The 20,538-nt window shown below is 40.3% G+C and overlaps 1 protein-coding gene across 6 annotated transcripts in view; it reads right to left on the bottom strand.

Moving 5' to 3' along the window:
- Positions 1-20,538, bottom strand: part of APP (amyloid beta precursor protein) — a 256,039-nt gene that overhangs the window by 184,241 nt on the left and 51,260 nt on the right. For all 6 annotated transcript variants that reach the window (XM_026518051.4, XM_026518205.4, XM_026518127.4 and 3 more), the window contains exon 2: positions 13,031-13,198. In XM_026518051.4, the coding sequence (XP_026373836.1) occupies positions 13,031-13,198 (168 nt within the window). The remainder of the gene's footprint in view (positions 1-13,030; positions 13,199-20,538) is intronic.

Below are 20,538 nucleotides of genomic sequence, written 5' to 3' on the forward strand. Positions count from 1 at the left end.
CACACACACACACAGGCTTAGCCAGACAGACAACACCGGGTTGGTAGGAGAAGTCATCATCAGAGATGGTGCTGATCTCAAACCCTGCGCGGGAAGGGGAGCACGGGGCCAGGAAGCAGCAGCTGGCCTAGGGGATGAAAAAGGAGATGTGCACACAGAAAGAGAAGCTAAGGTGAGAGAGGCAGGCCCAGGAGCCCGAGACAGACAGGGCAGAGCAGCAGACAGGGGACCGCCGATGACCTGTCCCTCCAGCGAGGCATGGCACGGCCCCTTCAACAAGCCCCTTTGTAAACATCAGCTACTTTGGTGGCTTTATTTTCCTTCCAACTGAACAAAACCCAAGAAGGCCCAACTCAGATGCTGGCTCACAAACACCCCCCCATCTTTGATCGCCTCAACCTCTGAATCCAAAGCAGTTTCTCTTCCATCTGATCGCCTACCACTTTCTGCCTTCATTACAGCCCCGTGCCTTTCTGCCCTGTTAGAATATATGCTCCCTGAAGGCAGGGACAAAGGGACTCCTCTTCGTGTTCCCTTACCTGTGGCCAACACTGTGACAGCACAGCAAGTGTCTCATAAGTATGTAATGGGTATTCCTGCTGAAGTTCAGAGTCCAGTAATTGTAGGGAAATTCAGGATATATTAAACCGCCATCAGGGATTATCAATGTATCTCTTAAATAAACTAATCTAAGGAGTATAATATTATAGTTGGACTACGAGCATTTGAGGAAAAAAAGCGTCTCGACGCCTTCCAATATTGTTCTTCCAAGTATGATATGGCAACTTGTATAAAGAATAGCCTCATGTAAGAAGCTGTAGATTAATGTTAATAAATACACAGCTAAAGAAGATTCTCAGGAAGAACTAAAAGCCAGGCTGTTACTCAGACGAGGGCGACCCATCCAGCTGGTCCAGGAACCCAAAAAGAGCCTACTCTTCTGGCCATAGAAATATGTGTTATCTTTGAAAGCAAATGTATCAGTACATACATTAAACTTTTTTAAAAGAGAATTGAAGCAATTCAAAATATTGACAGCAGGGAGAGAAGAGTAAAAACAATCTCAGATCCACATTAGGACGTTATAGTTGGTTTCCCTTCACTACAGAAGAATACCTTAAAACCCAGTCACCATCGGCATACTTTCACTCTGAATTTTAAACATCTGAAGTCTCTCTCTCTCTATCCAAACTGGAAATATATTAATCTCAGACAAGATAACTTTTAAGTTGTTAAATATGCAAAGCAAGAAAAGACATTGATGATATTTAAGAAAGCCAAGAACATGTAGTTAAATCCATAAACTATAAAAATAGTTAAGACATATGTTGTTAGAGCCCGACAGAACTTTCCTCTATTCCCAATAATTAAAGCAAACGGGGGGAAACCCTTCGTGTCCCTTTTGCAAACAGGCCACCTGAGACAAGTGACTAATGCCACAAGTCCTATTTATACACAACTAAATTCCAAATGATCCAGGATATTCAAGACCACAAAATCAAATGTAGTTAGGAAAAGGCTGAAAACAGAGTTAATGGTCATGGTAAAAAAAAAATTGCTACAAATTCTGAAGATAAATTGCTTACTGCTCCTTCTAGTCTATTAACTTTTGAAATAAATTTTTAACCAAATTCTCAAAGAGATTTCTTGTGGAAAAAATGCTAGAAATTATGTAATGTTAACAAAAATATGTCTTAAACATATAAGTATGAAAATAAATAACATGGGGCTTTGGTTTGTCTTAAATCAATTTACAGCTCAGCAAAGGGGAAGAGCATCACATCTGCAATCAGGGGCTTGCCAAAAATAACGCAGGCCGTAAAGGAGGCAAGATAGAGCACGTGCATTCCAGACTTATCCAGGAACAAGAGAGACTAGATTTTGTAATTATTGAAGTTGAGTGACATGTACCTAGGTTATTCATTATGTTATTCTTCTACTTTTATATGTGCTTGAAATTTTGAATTAAAAAGAATAAAAAATAAAAACAACAAAAAAAACCAGTTCAGTGGAAACAGAGTCAAATTTCTAAATATACAAATGACAAAACAAATTCAAACACAAAGATCCAAAGTGCTACGTTCGACTGCAGTTAGCACCAATAAACATATGCATGAAACAAAGAATCAGAAACTCCACAGCAAAGTGGTAGAGGTCATCATGAGATATTTTCATCTGAAACCTCTAATACCAATTTCCTATTCAAAGAACACATTCAAGTGGAGAATAAGAAAAATAAAATAATGGAGGATTTCTCAAGTGCCAGAATCATTGCAAATGTTTTCAGTGTAGCAAGGCAGGCAATCCTCAATCAGTTAGCAATCGCTCCATTTCACAGAAGATCAATGATCGAGCAATCATATCGAAGTCAGGGCCATTCCTGAGCACTTAGATAGCATTAACTACAAGTTTTAAATACATTTTACACTTCAGTGTATGCCCCAGACTTCGAAGTTATGTCCCAGACAATACAATTTCTGTTTCTGGATTAAAATGACTACTTTCTTTAAAATTTTCTATAATACAAAGAAAAATCATATCAAACCGCTTTCAGCATAAATTCCTTTAATAATGTGAGAGATACTGGGAATGGAATAACGAATTTAACCGAGAAAGAACAATGGAAACCAAAAACAACTGTCTCTGCTTATGATGTCATGGGGTGCCGAAGGGCAACATACAGCTGACGAAACATGCTTGCAATGTGGGAAGTGTGAGCAGTGCTACATTTTCACAATGAAGACCTTATGCACAAAAGCAAGGGACAAATGCTGCAGGGCATTGGCCCATTTTCCAATAATTTGTTACAGTGTCTGTTTCCGACACTGTATATACATAGATTGTTATATACATACACTGATGTTCAGAGTTGAACAATATTGTCAGAGAACCCTGTTCAATGCATGAGAAATGCCGAATGTAGAAACAAATGGGAGGGGAGGGAGTTGTGAGATGGGGAGAATCACTAACATAAACAGGACAGGACACGAATGTGAAAACAGAATCAGATGTGTACACATAACCTAGAGTCTCATTCTCAGTTTACGGTGATTTTTAAAAATATCCAAACTGTACAGTTTTACTACCAACTCTACCTCAAAGAAGAGAAAAAATATAGGAAAAAACTTTTAGTAAAAAATTTAATTAAATGTGAAATATAAAAGTCCCCGGTATTACTATGTGCCTAAAAGTACACAGTATTACAGTATTATAGTATAAAAGCACCTAGTGGTACTGCAAGTATGTAATAATTGAGTGTCCGTTTAAGAAGCTGCTAGATGATAAGAAGGACAAATGCTAAATCAAACATTAACTTGATTAAATGATAATGTGTAAAAAAAAAAATCCAAACTCGGTTGCATCTCTTTTATTTAGCTCTAAATCCTATATTTAGCTCTAAATCCTATGGTTTGTGCAAGCAATCCTTATAAGTACACAGACCATTCAGACCATTAATGCATAAAATATATCTGTTCTCAAATACAGGCAGCCGGACACCTCTATTTGCAAATTATTTCACCTAACAAGAATTTCTGGATCTTTCAAATACTGAAACCACAATGCATATGCGCCTGTAATTTGTAGGTCAATTTTAAGTCTACAAAGGTGGATGGAACACATGGAAAAATAATAATAATGGCCAAGAATGTACCACTGCTTCTACTGTTTCACTGTGTATATAGTATGCTCTCAAAATTGGTTAGATTAAAAGAATCACATACAATGTTTGGGTTTTTTTTTTAAACTTAGTTTTAATGCCACAGTATTGTGGAACCGAGGTTGAGAAGTAATTCTTGTCTGGGAATCCCATGTTTGGTGATATATTTTACAGTAGGAAACTGGGCAAAGGAAATGGGTTTGTTCAACTTATCAAACAGGCACATTCTGTTTTGTTCAGGCACCGGTATGTTTGGTTCGGTGATCCTGCTAATTTGTAGACAAAACGACTGTTCATTGAAAAAAAGAAAATTAAAAAAACAGGGAACACACATATTGTCAGCTGTGGCAAACACTTTGGAAAAAGAGAGGATGCCCGTGATCTCACTGAAGATTACAAGCAAAGCGGACTTTCCAGCTGGGAATCTCGGCCAGCGATGCTGAGGCCTTAACCTGTTCCAAACTCCCTCCGGAGACCTGCTCCCCAGGTGAGTTAGCCGAGTCAACACCTCTCTAGGCCCTCCCCTTCAAAAGGTGCTGTGAATGGTAAGGATCCAGAGGGCGGCAGAGCCTGTGTTTTAATTTCTCTCCTTAAAAAGGGAGGAATGGTGCTAGGACTTCACAATTTTTTGTTTAACTGATTTAACTTTGACAGCACACACCTGTGTGTTCCTATCATGCAGCGAGGACACGGTCTAATATTGGTGAGGCAGCTTTCCTGGGTTGCTCAGGTGGAAGGACAGCAAAGGCTGGATTTGAAAGGTCTGTCTAGTGAAGTCCATGCCCCTCCCCCGCCCCGTACGGCACCTGACCCCCAAAGGCTCCCTTATCAGATCATCTTATATACAACAAGGCAGATGAGCAGAATGATCCTTTGCATTCCCTTGCATGCTAACATCTTGAGATCTGAATCCCCTTCTCTTCCTAATCCAACCTATCCTTGGAGACAGGCTAATTTTTCTGAAAGTGTCTTGACCACAAAACACTCATGCTAAGAAATAATCCCACAGCTCTTATTTACAGAATTAGACCTGAAATCCCCAGATTTATAATCAAAACCTCCTACTTTCCAATTCTCTGAATTCTCAATTTATCCAATTATAAATTTATAAGCTACTTACAAGCCAAGAATGGTGTCTCACCAGTCAGCAACACATGACACGAAATCCCACTCTGAACAGCATTCAATAAATACTTGCTAAATTTGCCTGAATAAAATCTGGGAAGGAACAAGATTCTTTATTGCACTTCCAATTTTTTATTGTCCCATTCCGAAGAAGTCTTTGGTTTAAATAAATGCTTCGTTTTTTTTTTTTCTTAAATCTTATCCCATTCAAAAGAAAAGGGACAATAAAATCTAAAAATTATATATATTTTTTAAAGATTTTATTTATTTATTCGACAGAGATAGAGACAGCCAGCGAGAGAGGGAACACAAGCAGGGGGAGTGGGAGAGGAAGAAGCAGGCTCATAGCAGAGGAGCCTGATGTGGGGCTCGATCCCAGATCGCCGGGATCACGCCCTGAGCCGAAGGCAGATGCTTAACCGCTGTGCCACCCAGGCGCCCCTAAAAATTATAATTTTTCTTTCTAGGCTTCCCTATATGTTTCAAGGGGAATATTATTCTATTTCTGTTCTATTTATAAGACGCCTAGTTCCTTAGAACAATGTAACAGTTTGGGTAATGTAACAGTTCATTAAGGTAAGTGGCCACTTTAGGCTGTTAAATGAATAATTCATACGGTTATTTTCAAGTTGTTTCCGTGATGGCAGCACTTCCTGTGTCTCGTATCTAACAGAGGAAAGGAACTGCGTTCTACCACAGGACCACAGAGGAAGATAATGATTGAGCGAGCATCTCTTGTGGTCATCGATTACTGCACAGAAACCATCCCAAAGCTTTGTAGTGTCAAATGATAAGCATTCAAAGAATAAGTGGTAAACTGTGTTATCTCACACAGTTTCTGTGGGTCTGGAATCTGGGAGTGACGCTGACTCCCGTGAGGGTCCAGTCAGGATGCTGGCTGCGGTGACATGAAGGCTTCACCTGCTACAGCACGCACTTGCACGCGGTTCCTTCGGGAGGGGGTGCCAGGAAGATGCCGTCCCACGTCTACAACCAGATAGCCCTCACATCCGAGTCCCGGTGCTGTGTCAGTGTCCTCACGACACAGCAGCTGGCTCTGCTATAGCAAATGTATGCAAGGCTGAAGCCACGTCCTCATGACTTCGCCCCACACCCTCGTTTCTGTAATGTCCTCTGGGTTACACGGGTCGGCCCTGCACGGTGTGGGAGACTACCCACGGGTGTGAATGCAAGGGAAGGCAAGTGCCCTGGAAGACATCCCCGAGGCTAGCTGGCTACCACGTAATAATTTAGAATTTCTCACTATTCTGTGGTTTGACTGGGCAATTCTCCACATTGTGCTGCCCGCCAGCACACCGCAAGGAGGGCTGCAAGGTGCGAGCAGGCACATGCGCATGGCTGGTCGCTGGTACAGCTCTCTGGTGTCTCTCTTCTTACACGGGGCACTGGTGCCATCGTGGGGCCCCACCCTCAGGACTTCATCTCACTCGTGTGATCTCCCCCAGGCCCCACCTCCGAAAACCATCATGTTGGACATCAGGGCTTCCACATATGAAACTGGGGGGAGGCACAAACATTCAGTCCACAGCTGTCCTCAATACCTATTTGATGAAGAAATGAAAGAAAATCCTCAAATAGGACTGACGGTGCTGATAAAAAACAACCACGGCAAAAAGTAAGGAAATGCAAAGATGTGAGTGATGACTAGGCAGAAGAGTAACTATTAGGATCAAAACAGGGCATTACGGGTACCAAGAAGGGGTGACCTGGGGTAAAGTGCAGATTAAACAAATAGTCAATTTAAGCCCTAAGTTTCAAACTATTTTCCCAATCAAATCAGGAGGCAAAAATGACAATATTAATAACAAAACAACTAAAAACAGGGAATACAAATTGAGAGGAATGAGAGATTATGAAGGACATGGACTAGATAATTCACCATCAAAATAATAATATTTGACACATTGTATTAAGCTAAGCATCCACAGTTTAGGATGATGTGCAGCTATACAGGCAATCTTCCGGAAAAACAAATTTAACAAGTGAGTTAAATTGGTTAGCAAAAGGTCAAAATGAGGTCACGGTCATGAGTTCAGCCGGTTTCGTTTTGTCCTAGGCGTAGGGACTGCTAACAGCTGCTTCTCTGACTCAGCCAGCTGTCTCTAAAACATCTGTGTTTTGGTCACAAGAGGGACTGAGAATATAAAGAAAAAAATTATTCATCACTATGGGGAAAAAAATAATCACTAAATGAGTAGCACTGTAAATGGTTACTAACAGTATGGGCTTCTGCATATTTTTTTTAAAAAGTATTTGCACCATGACAGATGCCAGAATAAAATGGATAAATATCTTCAAGGTGTTGAACAGAAATGCCAGTCAACCTGGAACTCTATACTTAATTAAGCCATTGTTCATAAAGAATTTAGGAAATAACCAAGATGACAGCCAACCAAAAAAAAAAAAATCAAAATAAATGATATAGGAATACAGATGATTTTGGGGAAAGGATTGGTATAAACAATGAACCCAGTTAAAGACAGAACCTGCCACTGTGATTATTACAACAATGGAACAGATTGTAATATTACAACTTCGAAAATATAAAATTACTATAAGTTGCAAAACCTGTAAAAGAGGAGATAGAAAAAACTGAATTGAATTTTTGAATATTCAAAAAATTGAAAAAAGTTGCATATTATTTTATTTGGCTTTTCTAGCAGAAAATCATTCAATACTGTCTAAAACAAAAACACAGAGGTGTCAAAAAAGGAATAAAGGAAAAGAAACATTTTCCAACAAAACACAGAAAAATTCAACCCTACAAAAAAAAAACAAAACGATTTCTAATTATAAAAGAAAAATATTAGAATACTTAAAAAGTGGTTAGTGGCAGGAAGACCTTAAAATAATCCATAAGGAATGTTCCGGATAGTTCAAGATGCACCATTCAATAGAAAATGCCAAACACTGTTTAAAAGTTCTGAGTGACCATCTCTCTACCCCACCAGTTTCTCAAAAGCCAGTTAAAGTCATGACACACTATGAATTCCCTCAGCTACCCTCTCTCTAACCTGTTATTTTTCTAATGCACTCTGTGTTTCTAAGCCCACTGTGGTAGGCTATGGTCATTATTCTATTTTGGCCCCATGCCTCTCACTCTTCGTCTCTTTTCTGGGAAAAGCCCCTCTCCCCATACCACGTGGCTCTGGCTGGGCTGTCAAACAGGCCATATACCCTCAAGGTCAAGGTAGACCAGTACGTGACCAAAAAAGCAGGGCCAACCAGAATCCCCCCTTGGAATTATAATGCACAATAGCAGAACCAAGTTGGGATGCCAAGCTAAGCCAACACACTCCCAGAGCTACTGGTTGCCATCTTCCCCAGCCTCCTAGAGGAAGCCCATCTTAGCAGGAGAAAACGAGGTGAACACACAGGAGAAAGGATAAGCAGAGAACAAGAGAGACCCCAATGGAGAAATGCCAGACAGCACTGAGTCTCAGTGCCAGGATCTAAGGACCCAGTTTTTGATGATATTTAAGAAAATTCTGTAAGTTAACTACATCCCAAGATCCTTCCCATCTGTGGCAGAAAATATTCTCCATGTGTAAAATGTTCAGTGGGTTTCTGTCACCTAGCAACAGAAACTGCCTTATTAACCCACCCTTATAATTTCTCCCTCTTTCCTTCTTTCCAAGACTCAGCCTTATTCCCTGGATCTCATTCCTATCTAGTTCTTATAGATACCTGAGCCTAGTTTTCTTATGATGGACATCGACACTCCCCAATGGTTTAGCTCAGGCTTCCCTTAGCTTAAGTTCATTCTCGTAAAAAACAAAAACAAAAACAAAACAACAAAGACACAAAAAAAACAAAACCTTTCCATTTTCCTTGAATTGCCTTCATGCTCTCTGCCTCTAGATCTTTCCTCAGAGTACACAGATATCTTCACCATCCATTCATGTTATTCTTCCCGTAACCTACTGCAAGTTGACTTGTCCCATGCTCTTCCACTGAAACTGCTATCCTAAAGATCAACTATGACCTTTTTATATGCCAAATTAGAATGCTGTGTCACAAAATAATGCCTGTGACTTAGAAATGGGGATTACTGGGTGTCCCCAGCAGTGATGCACAGGTGTCCTTTTCCAGAGCCCCGGGGTGGTAGGGGAAGAGATGATCTGATTCCACAGAGTGCATTCTTCTGACTGATTTGCTACTGACTGGGCTATTTTACAGCTCTGTAAGGGTAGATAAATGTGGAAGTCTGATAGCAGTGCAAATGTGTTCTGTCCCATGCAATGCAGATCAGATGGGTCCCATTCCTAGCCCTGTATGTGAACTTTGTTGGGAAAGGTATTTAAATCTCTTCTGGTCAATCTGAACCAGCTTTAACATCTTCCAGGTCACTTCATTAATTAAGGAGCTGAGTAAAACCTTTGATGTGTGTTCATTTTGCAAGAGTCAAGGTTTTGCATTGTCAAAAACTATACTTCAACATTTCCGTCTACATCACGCTTACACTCATCACTTTCTGTAGAAATTAACCCGGCTTGGCTTTCAGCACGTGATAGCTCCTAGCTCTGGTCCTAGGTCTCGAAACACTGCTCCTCCTCCACTCATGGCATTCTTTCACATTTGTTCCCCTTAAATGTTGCAATTTACCAAGATTCTTTCCCAGATTCTTCCCTGGGGGCATCATGAGGGTAAAATGAGAGCAAGCACCTAGCAAGATGGCTTAGCCCTTTGTTAATGTTCAATAAAAGTGAGCTGGTCTTAGCATTATCCGCACTGAAAGTATTCTACAAGCCTTTCTCTCTCCTTAGATCCCCCTTTAGGAACAGGTTCTGTGTTCCACTCATCACTGCCTCTTTAGCACCCAGAGATATAATGTTTGAGGGAGGGAGAGAACCACTGGGCCCTTGAAAGGTATTCATATAACCCCTTACACTAAAGTATTTTTAATGAAAGATGTATTTAAAAGGCCCCAAACAAGTCTTCCTCCCTGATTCCCAGTCACCAGTAGAGTTCTGGTGGAAGGTCTGGTGGGGGACTCCCTCACATCTGCTTCCCTCTCCTACTTGCCAGATGACGGGATCCGAGACCCTGACAGCCCAGAGTCACTAGCGGTGTGGGGCACGGGGTAAAGAAACACAGTCCTACAGAAATAGAAGGGAAATATATCACCTATATAATTTTAAATTCCATAGTCATGTTAAACAGTAAAAACAGGTGAAATAAGTATTAATAACATAGTATTTATAATTTAATAACATACAGAGGATGCTTAAGTCAGTATATAGAAAATATTTCAATATGAAATGTGAAATTCTAATGTGCTATTTTATATACTTTTTTCATGTAAATCTTTAAAATATAGTATTTATCTTAATTCCAGCACACATTAGTTTGGACTAGCCATACTACACAAGCTCAACAGCCACACGTGGCTCCTGCTACCTTACTGAACAGCAGAGAGGGTCTTACAGAGAACCCAGACGCCAGGTGTGGGGTCAGAGTCATAAAGCAAGAGGAGAACTTTTTGAAATGCAAATCTACAGTCCTTCCCCTTCTTTAGAAAAAATAATAAAATAAACATTTTCAATGACTTCCTGGTGTCATGGAAAAAACCAAATTCATTAAAAGGGCTCACAAGTCTGATGTGCTGGCCCTTTCTTCTGTGGTGTAATGTTTGTCTAAACCACCCTAAGACTCTAGCCTGTGCACATAATCCTGGTGGGTGGTGAGCTGAGACAGACAGGCATGTAATACCGGAACTGCAAGACAAAGGAGAAACGACCAAGAAGCTTACTCTTCTGTCCCAGGGCCACCAACAATGTGGCAAAGTCTAGGACCCAGAAGAACCACCCTGTGGCTTAGCCTTGGAACAAACAACAGACTAAGACAGGAAGCGAATCTACCCAGACATTAGTGGGATCTCTAAGTGGTGTGGGAATAAGGGTTGTTCTCAGGATTGTGAAAAGTAATTTTTATATGGTCATCATACAAATGTAAAAGCATCTGATTTCTTGTGAGGGGCGCTAAGGGAGGAAAAATATAGATGCAAACTAAGATACATGCATCAAATTGGCCATTCAACAGAAAAGGATGATGTAGTTAACATCATTAACTGATTTAGTTCTAGCCTTTAAAAATATATATATTTAATATTCAGAATGCATCTGTATGTACATTCAGAAAAGTGAAATGGTATAAAAAACCCTATAAGCATGCACACAGAGTTCCAATTTATCAAACTCGTAACTTATTACAAAACTGTACCAGAGGAACTCTTGCATAGAATGTGAATATTATTTCCAAAATGTAGATTTCAGAAATGTCATATCTGGACAAAAGGCAATTTCTTATCAATCCCTATGTTTTTTTAAAGATAGATAGATACATATAAATTAATTAATTATTTTAGCGGGTGAGGGGCAGAGGGAGAGGGAGAGAGAGAGAATCCTCAAGCCGACTCCCCACTGAGCATAGAGCCGGGATGGCCATAGGGCTTGATCCCATGACCCTGAGATTATGACCTGAGCTGAAATCAAGAGTCAGACGCCTAACCAACTGAGCCACCCAAGCACCCCACTTTCAATCTCTATTTAATAAATGCTTTTAATAAGAAATATAATGGACTTAAATACTAGTGATTTTTTACTTAAATATGAAGAATTATCTTCTTACATCATGGTTCATGCTCCTTCAAGATAAAAACTACTTGATATGGAATATATTGTGATGATATGGATGCTTTTTTCCTTCTCAAAACACAAGAGTTAATATTTAGAGACTGTCCTTCCTTAGAATGCAACCAAAAAACAAATTGTGTGTCTATATGTAAAAAAAAAAAATACATATTTTAAAAAGGAAATTTTCTAGTACATAAGAGTACAACAAAAAAAAATGTTGCCTGGTTATCTGTTGTTTATATGAAGGATAAGAAATTTTGCTAAGAGGCGTAAGACTAATTCCTTTAAATTTTCTTAAAACACAAACGGCCACATATCCTAAAATAGGTAATTGTCTGAAAGTGTTGGATAAGATGTCTTAGACTCCAGTTACTTTAAACTGAATTAATAAGGAAGGAATACCCTATACAATATAGCAAGGAAACTAGAAAAATTACAAAAAGGATGAAGATCTTTATGAATGGTGAGGGAGTGATTTCCAGGGCATGAAAATTAAAAATGCAAAGTACAGAAAGGTGCTTCTTGTAAGCACCTTTTTTTTATAAGAAAAAGAAGGAAAACCATACATTCTCTTTTGTTAGAAGGATAAATCGGGAACAATGAAAATGTTGATCAGTAGAGGACGGGTGGCAAGTGAGATTTCTGACCGCAACTTTTTATAGAATTTCTAAGTTTTAACAATGTCAATGTCTTACATTTTCAAAAAAACAAAATAAATAAGGAGCGAAAGACTAAAACTGAATATAAACAAGGAAAATGTATCAAATTGGTAACATAAATAGGGAAAATTAATTCTAGTAACTTTTCAATACATTATCCAGACTGTGAAACCATAGTGGGATATATTCTAAAGATAAATGAAGTGCCAAGAGATCTTAAATTTTACGCAGTTGGTTTATTAATGGTTCTAACGTGACATCATAATTTTTTAAAAAAATGTATGTGTATTATATATGGTAAAGCAAGGAAATACATTGGTAGTATAGTGAATGATCAGGAACCAAGATTTTCCTCCTGTCCCTATGATCCTCTGTTTTGTTTCTTAAATTCTACATATAAGTGAGACAAAATCAGAAAGGGAGACAAACCATAAGAGACTCTTAATCATAGGAAACAAACTGAGGGTTGCTGGAGGGGAGGGGGGGTGGGGAGATAGGGAAACTGGTTGATGGACATTAAGGAGGACAAGTGATATGATGAGCACTGGGTGTTATATAAGACTGATGAATCACTGATCTCTTCCTCTGAAACCAATAGTATATAATATGTTAATTAACTGAATTTAAATTAAAAAAATAATAAAAAAATTTTAAAAAAATCTTTAAAAAAAAAAAGGAGGTGAGCATAAGAGTTCTGGTGATGGATGGTGGCACACTGTGGATGTATTTGAACTGTACGATGGTTAATGATGATCAATTTTGTGGGTGTGTATCTGTATTATAATAAAAAATTAGGGGGAAAAAAAAGGAACCAAGATTTTCACTGCAAGAGATGAAAGATCAACACTTCAGAAGTGAAAAAAAAAAAACAAAAAACAAAAAACACATGCACATGATCCAACATGAATGACCGGCTCTCGGAAGGGACTTACTTCTTGGCAATACTGCAGGATGTCCTCCTTGGTGCCAATGCAGGTTTTGGTCCCTGATGGATCTGACTCCCACTTCCCATTCTGCACGTTCATGTGCATGTTCAGTTTGCCGCAGAACATGGCAACCTGAGGTTCTGCCAGCAGGCCGGCATTGCCGTCAGTGGGCACCTAAAAAAAAATAAGTTCAAGTTAGTTACACAAATCCACAGCTCTAGGGAAGAGGTTGGGGAAGGGCTGTAAAGAGGAACATGGCATGGAGCAATATCGAAAATAGTTCATTCCCGCTTCCAGAAATTCTTGCAAGTAGGAATTAGCCTGCCTTCCATGTTCCTTTGAGTTAAGTATCATGCAGGCTACATACATCTCCAACCACCTACAATACCGTGCTTTTTTGTTAATGTTGAAATACAGGCATTAACAATATTGAGAAGAATTTATTCATTGAAAAGTTTATGCAATCCCCCATAGCAGATTTTGTGGTGTCTACTGAAAGGTTCTGAAAATAAAATAAGGTGTTTTTCTGAAATAAAAATAATCACTCTGGAGGAAACCATATTCTCATAATAACCTCCAACTGGCTCACACAAAGAACAAAGCCAACTCCCTGCCTGATGACCAAGTCTACGAGTAAGGTTGTAGGGCACCTCCCAGAGCTGAGGGCACGGTGTCAGTGTGCCTTCTTAGTTGGCAGGTGACATTATGATTTTCTAAACATAAAAATTACTATAGAATTCACCATGCACAAATGTGACTCAATATGTTGGCCGTTCCACTGGTTTTCCCCAGAATATTCTCTGGTTATCACTCTCAGCTCTTTTTTTTTTTTTTTTTTAAGATTTTAAAAATTTATTTGAGAGAGAGAGAAAGCACGAGAGCATGCAAGGAGAGAGCAGGAGCAGGGGAAGGGGCAGTGGGAGAAGGAGAAGCAGACTCCCAGCTGAGCAGGGAGCCTGGAAGCAGGGCTGGATCCCAGGACCCAGGGACCATGACCTGAGCCGAAGGTAGATACTTAAACAACTGAGCCATCCAGGCGCCCCGTCACTCTCTCAGCTCTTAAGAACAGGTTAAGGGTGCTGGAGTCTCACCTCCCCAGGCACATTGTGAGGACGCAGCAAGTCTCTCAGAGCTCAGCAGAACACCTGCTGTGTCGTAAGTTCTTAACAGGTCTTAGCTATTACCACTGCAGGCAGTATATATACCATTTCACCAAAATAACTGAAAAGGTTGCCCTTCTGTATTTCCAAACCCTCTGTGAGCAGGGTTTCTGAAGTATTTATTAAATTTCTTTTTCATATAAATATTTTAAAAAGGGAAAATGGAAATTCTGAAGTATCTATACTAGCTCACTTAATGGCTTCTGATCTGACAAAAGATAAAGAAAAAATCAGCAAGAGAGAAAATATAAATCCACGGGAGTAAAAGCGTTATTCAAAACCAGGGAATCAAAAGACACACTGAACAAAGTAATTCCTCCTTTGTTAAAGCCAGCTGCTGAGGAAATGGGTGATAGCCATGTCAAGAAGAGTAAACTTCCACCAGAAGCCATTCATACCATTGAGAACTGGATGATTCTATAATAAAGTGTATCGTTTCTAAAAATTGTTCACAGGAGGGAATAAAAAACAAAACACTAAAATTGCACTGAGAGATTTCAGTTAAGAAATAGCTTCTTGACATTTCTTCCCACAGACATATAAAAATAGATCAAACATCTGTCCATTCTAGTCATCTTCGTATATATTTTGTCCAACCACAGATTTATGTTTAAAAAAAAAAAATCTTCCACTGAACCCAGCTGAGACCCATCACAGACCCGAGTGCAAAAGCTCCTGGCAAAATCTCTAAAAACCGTATTTCAGGTAACATTTTCTACATGTTTAATTCTACTTTATAAGGTATATTGAACAAAATGTTGCCTCTCCGTCGCCAGATGTAACAAAGAACAGCTGAGGCCACAGTACCAGGTCGTCAGCAAGAATCAAGAATAGCTGGGACCCCTCGACTCCCCAGTCTGGGCCTCTTGCCACCTCCTACAATTTCCAAGCCAGAACCTGGGAGTCTCATTTTCCAACAGATGCAGAAACCAGCCTAAGCAGAATGCGCCACAAACTTAAGTTTCACAGCTTTCCTGAGGGAACAGGAGGAAATTCAATGTCTGGATCCTAAAAAATCAGAATACAAATTTTGTCAATTTTATTGAAATAAGTAGTAAGACAGTTACACTGCAAGAAAGTCAAATAATCATCAGATACCTATAGATAAGGCCCTATATGAGATGCTATGGAGGATACAAAAATATTTTTAATATATAAAATTTATTTATTTCTATGTAAAATATGAGCCCTCGCCTTCAAGAAACTTGCGGTCTAGTAACAAAATCATGATTGGATTCTCCACGATACTTCATTTTGCTCAAACTCATTCCTTGTCGCAAAGATTTCCAGTCTTAGCAGAATCTTAATAACTTATTTCTAAGTGAACTGAGAGACTAATGGTCCCCCACCACAGTTGGTAATTAATTTACTGAACGAATTCCCCCCTTGGTAGCTCAAAATGTCTCTCAGATTCTCCCTAATTTGTTCACTACAGTTTCTACCTCCTGTCAGTGAAAATGCCCTTCATTCCATACCTTCCCCTCAAGGAACATTTAAGCGCCAGTTTCTCTCCCTGTGGCAGCGAGCCTCCACGAAGGCCCCCAAAGATCCCTGCCTCCTGGTATTCAAGCTCTTGTCAGTGTTATCCCATAATGCATAAAGTTCTGTCCGTGCAACAAATAAAATAGGGCAAAATGATGTGACTTCCAAGAACAGGTCATAAAAGGCTTCTTCCTCGCTCTCTGGGATCCCTTGTGTTGGGGGAGGTCAGCTGCCATGTTGTGGGGACATTCAGGCAACCCTACGGAGAGGCCCACACAATGAGATGAGGAACCACGGCCTCCTGTCAACAGAAATGTGAGTGAGCTTGGAAACATCCTAGAGCCACCATCAAGCCTTCAGGACTGCAGCCCAGGCTGGCAGGACTGAAACCTGGAGCCAGAACCACCCAGGACACGCCCGAATTCCAAACCCACAGAAACTGAGATACTACGTGTTCGTTGTTAAAACATTGGGTCTGTGGTGACCTGCTACATGGCAACAGACACCTCACATGCTCTTCCTTCTCCAGCTCTGTAAGACATCCACAAACAGCCTTTGATCTCCTCTACTTGAAAAAAGCTAACAACAGACAAAAAACACTTCCTCCTTTCTCTCACCCTCCAGAGCAGGGGGTCAGCAAATTTCTTCTGTAAAGGGCCAGATAGTAAATATTTTACGTTTTGTGAGCAAAATAGTCTCTGCTGTGACTATTCTTCTTTGCTGTTACAATAAAAAAGCAGCCTCAGACAACATGCAAAATGGGTGTGGCTGTTTTCTACAATAAAATTGTATTGACAAAGCAGGGGTGGGCCAGATCTGGCCATTGGGCCGTCCTCTGCCTATCCCCTTTCTTACAACAAATTCTATCAGCTGGGCATTTCAACACTCACTGACACCACCTTCTCACCGGCCTCTTAAGCCCCCTGCCATCTAGCTTACGTCCTACCCATCAACTCAGATTACTTTCTCGAAGGTCACATATGGCCTCTGGAGAAACCAAATAGGTTTTTTCTTCAGTACTTGTTGCTTTTCAACTTCTTGGCCACACGTGAATTCTTCCTTGGGAGTCTTTTCCCTTGGGCTCTGTTGCAATGAACTACCGCTGCTCCCCTTACTCCTCTGATTATCCCATTACTAACTCGCCATCTGTCAGTTTCATACCAGAAGACATTCCTAAAGATGGGGGGGAAGGTTGCTTCTCTTTTACCTTCTTTAAAAAGTCTTCGTGATTGAGGCGCCTGGGTGACTCAGTCAGTGAAGCTTCTGCCTTTAGCTCAGGTCATGATCCCAGGGTACTGGGATCGAGCCCCGTGTCGGGTCCCCACTCAACAGGAGTCTGCTTCTCCCTCTCCTCCCTACTTCTGCTCTCTCTTACTATCTCGGTCTCTCTCTCTCTTTCAAATAAATAAATAAAATCTTAAAAAAAAAAAAAAGTCTTCCTGATCTCCTTCAACTCCCAGCTGCAGAGAAGCAACTCCAATGTAAGAACCATAATAATAATAAATGGCAGCAACTGACATTTCTTTAATCAGTAAGTCTGAAGATACAACACATGGTAGGCACTGAACTAGTTTTGGGGACAAAGCAGTAAATTAAGCCTTGTTCTTGCCTGGGGTTTCCAGGATGTTAGATTTCTTGTGCTGAAACTGGGAAAGTCCCTGGCAAGCTGAGACAACTAGTCATCCTAGCTGACAAACACATCAAGTAAATGTTTTTCTTCTGTTCATACCTTAACTTCTTTTTATTTCTTTCATTCTGCTTTCTGTCATCCTTCCCTTTCCCTGACTTTACAGTTCTTTTGATGCTACTTGCGTGTATGTTTGTACAAGCCCACTACCCAAATGGTGGTAATCTTTCTCACATCTCAAATGAATTGATTCTGGCCCCATCGTATTACTGGAAAACATTTCTTTTTTTTTTAAAGTAGGCTCCACACCCACCATGGGAGCCCAGTGCAGGGCTTGAACTCACGACCCTGCAATCAAGACCTGAGCTGATATCAAGAGTCGGACATGGGGCACCTGGGTGGCTCAGTCAGTTAAGTGTCCGCCTTCAGCTCAGGTCGTGATCCTGGGGTCCTGGGATAGAGTCCCGCACCAGGCTCCCTGCCCAGTGGGGAGTCTGCTTCTGCCTCTCCTTGCCCCGTTTGTGCTTGCTCTCTCTCTCTCAAGGAAATAAAATCTTCAAAAAAAAAACAAAAAACCAGCTGGACACTTAACCGACTGAGCCACCCATGGTGCCCCTACTGGAAAACATCTTTTTCCTTTTTAATCTTTTTTTAAAGATTTTATTTATTTGAGAGAGAGAGAAAGCACGAGCAGGAGAGGGGCATAGGGAGAAGCAGACTCCCCACTGAGCAGGGAGCCCAATGTGGGGCTTGATCCCAGGACCTTGGAATCATGACCTGAGCCAAAGGCAGACGCTTAACCGAGTCACCCATGCACCCCTGGAAAACATTTTTAATTGCCTTGTGCTCTCTTCCTTTTAACAATGGTAGTTAACACCAGAAGATCTATGTTTCAGCTCCTTTTGGATTTTTCACCAGACAAGATCTAATATTAACTTTAAAAAATTAACTATAGAGAATCATGACCATTAACACACTCCATTTTCTGACAGGAGAGATTGTTTAATAGTTCAAACTCTGATTCCTCAATAATTAGGGCCAATTCTTATACCAGAAATTATAAAATTGGCAGTATGTATACATCTGTTACATTTGACATTACAAGAGCCTCTTCACAAATTAATACTTAATTCACAGAAACATGTTTCTCGGGCAAAAATTCTTTCCCAAACCAACAGCAGCTGTGTACAAGATCACAGCAATTAGCTGGGAGATGCAAACTGCAGAAAAAGGTTTTCTCTTCTTACTGAAGCCCACCTGCAAAGAATTCCAGGTTTTAAGTAACATATTCCTGGCTTAGTTAACTAAAAAACAAACAAAAAACCAACACCCACAAGGATCCTCACCTGCATCAAATAACCAGTGTAAGAAACAAAGCCCCCAGTTGCTACAAGCAGCCCCCTCTCTGGCACAGTCAGAAGGAGACCTTTGTTGGCCAAGGTGGTCACACAGGAGATAATACTTAGCCATCATCCAAGGGCCTAACAGTTTTATTCAAATCCCTTTTTCCGAATGGAGCCTTAAAGAAATGGCTTAATACATCATACGCAGGGTCCGATTCAAAACCTGTTAATGCGGACACTCTTCAAACTGAAATCTTTGGGTTCCTAGAGTAAGTTATTTGCTGCCAGAGCAAGTGCACACTCTGTCGAAGTCATCCTAAAGAGAATTATTCCTGACTTTTTAAAAACATTTCTCCTCTTAACAGAAATGAAATGCAAAACTTTAGTAGATGCGAAATACAGCCACTTAAGTACCGAATATATTTTAATTCTGTTTTCATCCTAACGCTACCTGAGGTAACATAAGGTTATTTTGCAGAAATGCAAGACAACACCTAAAAGATTGGAACCCTGGCATAACTGGCCATCCATGGTGCAGGCGTTTCTGAAAGACTGAAAATGAAGATAATTCTTGTAAATGGAATGACTTTCCACTGACATCATAAGACCAGAGATGCTTTCCCATGGGAAAACAGTGTTCGGTGACAATGAACAAAATAACTGGCTAAAACAATGGAGCGTCCACACATTGCCTCCAAAGCAATAGCCCCTTCATTACAGAATGCTCTGAACTACAGAGACCAAACTATTACACCTAAAAATGCTGTTTATCTTTTAGAAACAATCCTTTGCTGTCAGAAAAATATTTTAGGACCATAATATATAGAGTACTGAAATGAAAATGGACTTTCCAAAGCAAGTTAGCTGGAAAACAGGCTTTACAAGGGCTTAAGGAGAAATGAACATAAACAAAAATAAACATATATACCTAATTTAAGCCCATCTGTGGAGCTGAACCCGGCAACCAAGAGCTGATGCACTTTCCAAGGGCAAAACCAGCTTCTCCAACAAGTTCCCCTGCAGTCTTTTCACACTGGGTGTTCCCTTTCCCAAAAAAGTTTCTCTCTATTATCATCAAGGAGATCAAAATTCCTTATAGAGCAGGCTTGGCAGCATTCCTCCCACACAGTCCTGACTAAAAGGGAAAGGGAACAAGGAACGCTCTGTTTTGCTGGCTGAGAAGTCTTGTTTGGCAAGGAGAGGGCAAGGATCCATAGCTTAGCTGCATCCGTGGATTTATGTAATTTTAAGGTTCGTGGCTAATGAAAACCATCTGGTTTCTGCATTTAAACGGGCTTCTCACCGGTCTGAATAGCTCGCCTCATACAGTGGAGAATATTTGGTACTATTTAATCAGTTCACAACTTCCCCGGGGAGAGGCCGGATTCTTATATAGTATCTTTTTTAAAAGCACACAGTGATACTATTCCTATCACACCCAAGGTTTTCCCACATAAATACAGTTTTCCCTTAACCTGGGCAGAACTCAACTGTACCCCACAAAAATGCTTCTAAATTTACTTTTAAAACATTCAGATTTTCCATTATGTAATTAACTGTTCTCTAGAATCACAATCTAGAAGATCTGAGAGTGAACCCCTTTCAAGGGGAAATGCAGTACATTAATGCCTAACATAAATTTTCTTTCTCCAAAGGAAAAGACCAAGTTTCCCTTGACATGCCTCCCCCTCCCCCCCAAAATCATTAAGTAGAGCCATAACATCTGCAATTGCCCATTTTGTGTCTAGAAGAGGGCAACAAATTAAAAATCAGAATCCCAGAACTAGATGAATTTGTAAAATCATCCTCTAAGGAGAAGGAAAAGGCTCTGGTAAGGATTCATCCAAGGCCACAGTGTTAAGAAGAGGCGGAGGTGGGAGCTGCACCTACTCCATCAATGGT

This window comes from Ursus arctos, unplaced genomic scaffold (genome assembly GCF_023065955.2).
Source record: "Ursus arctos isolate Adak ecotype North America unplaced genomic scaffold, UrsArc2.0 scaffold_4, whole genome shotgun sequence".
In the NCBI taxonomy this organism is placed as follows: Eukaryota; Metazoa; Chordata; class Mammalia; order Carnivora; family Ursidae; genus Ursus; species Ursus arctos.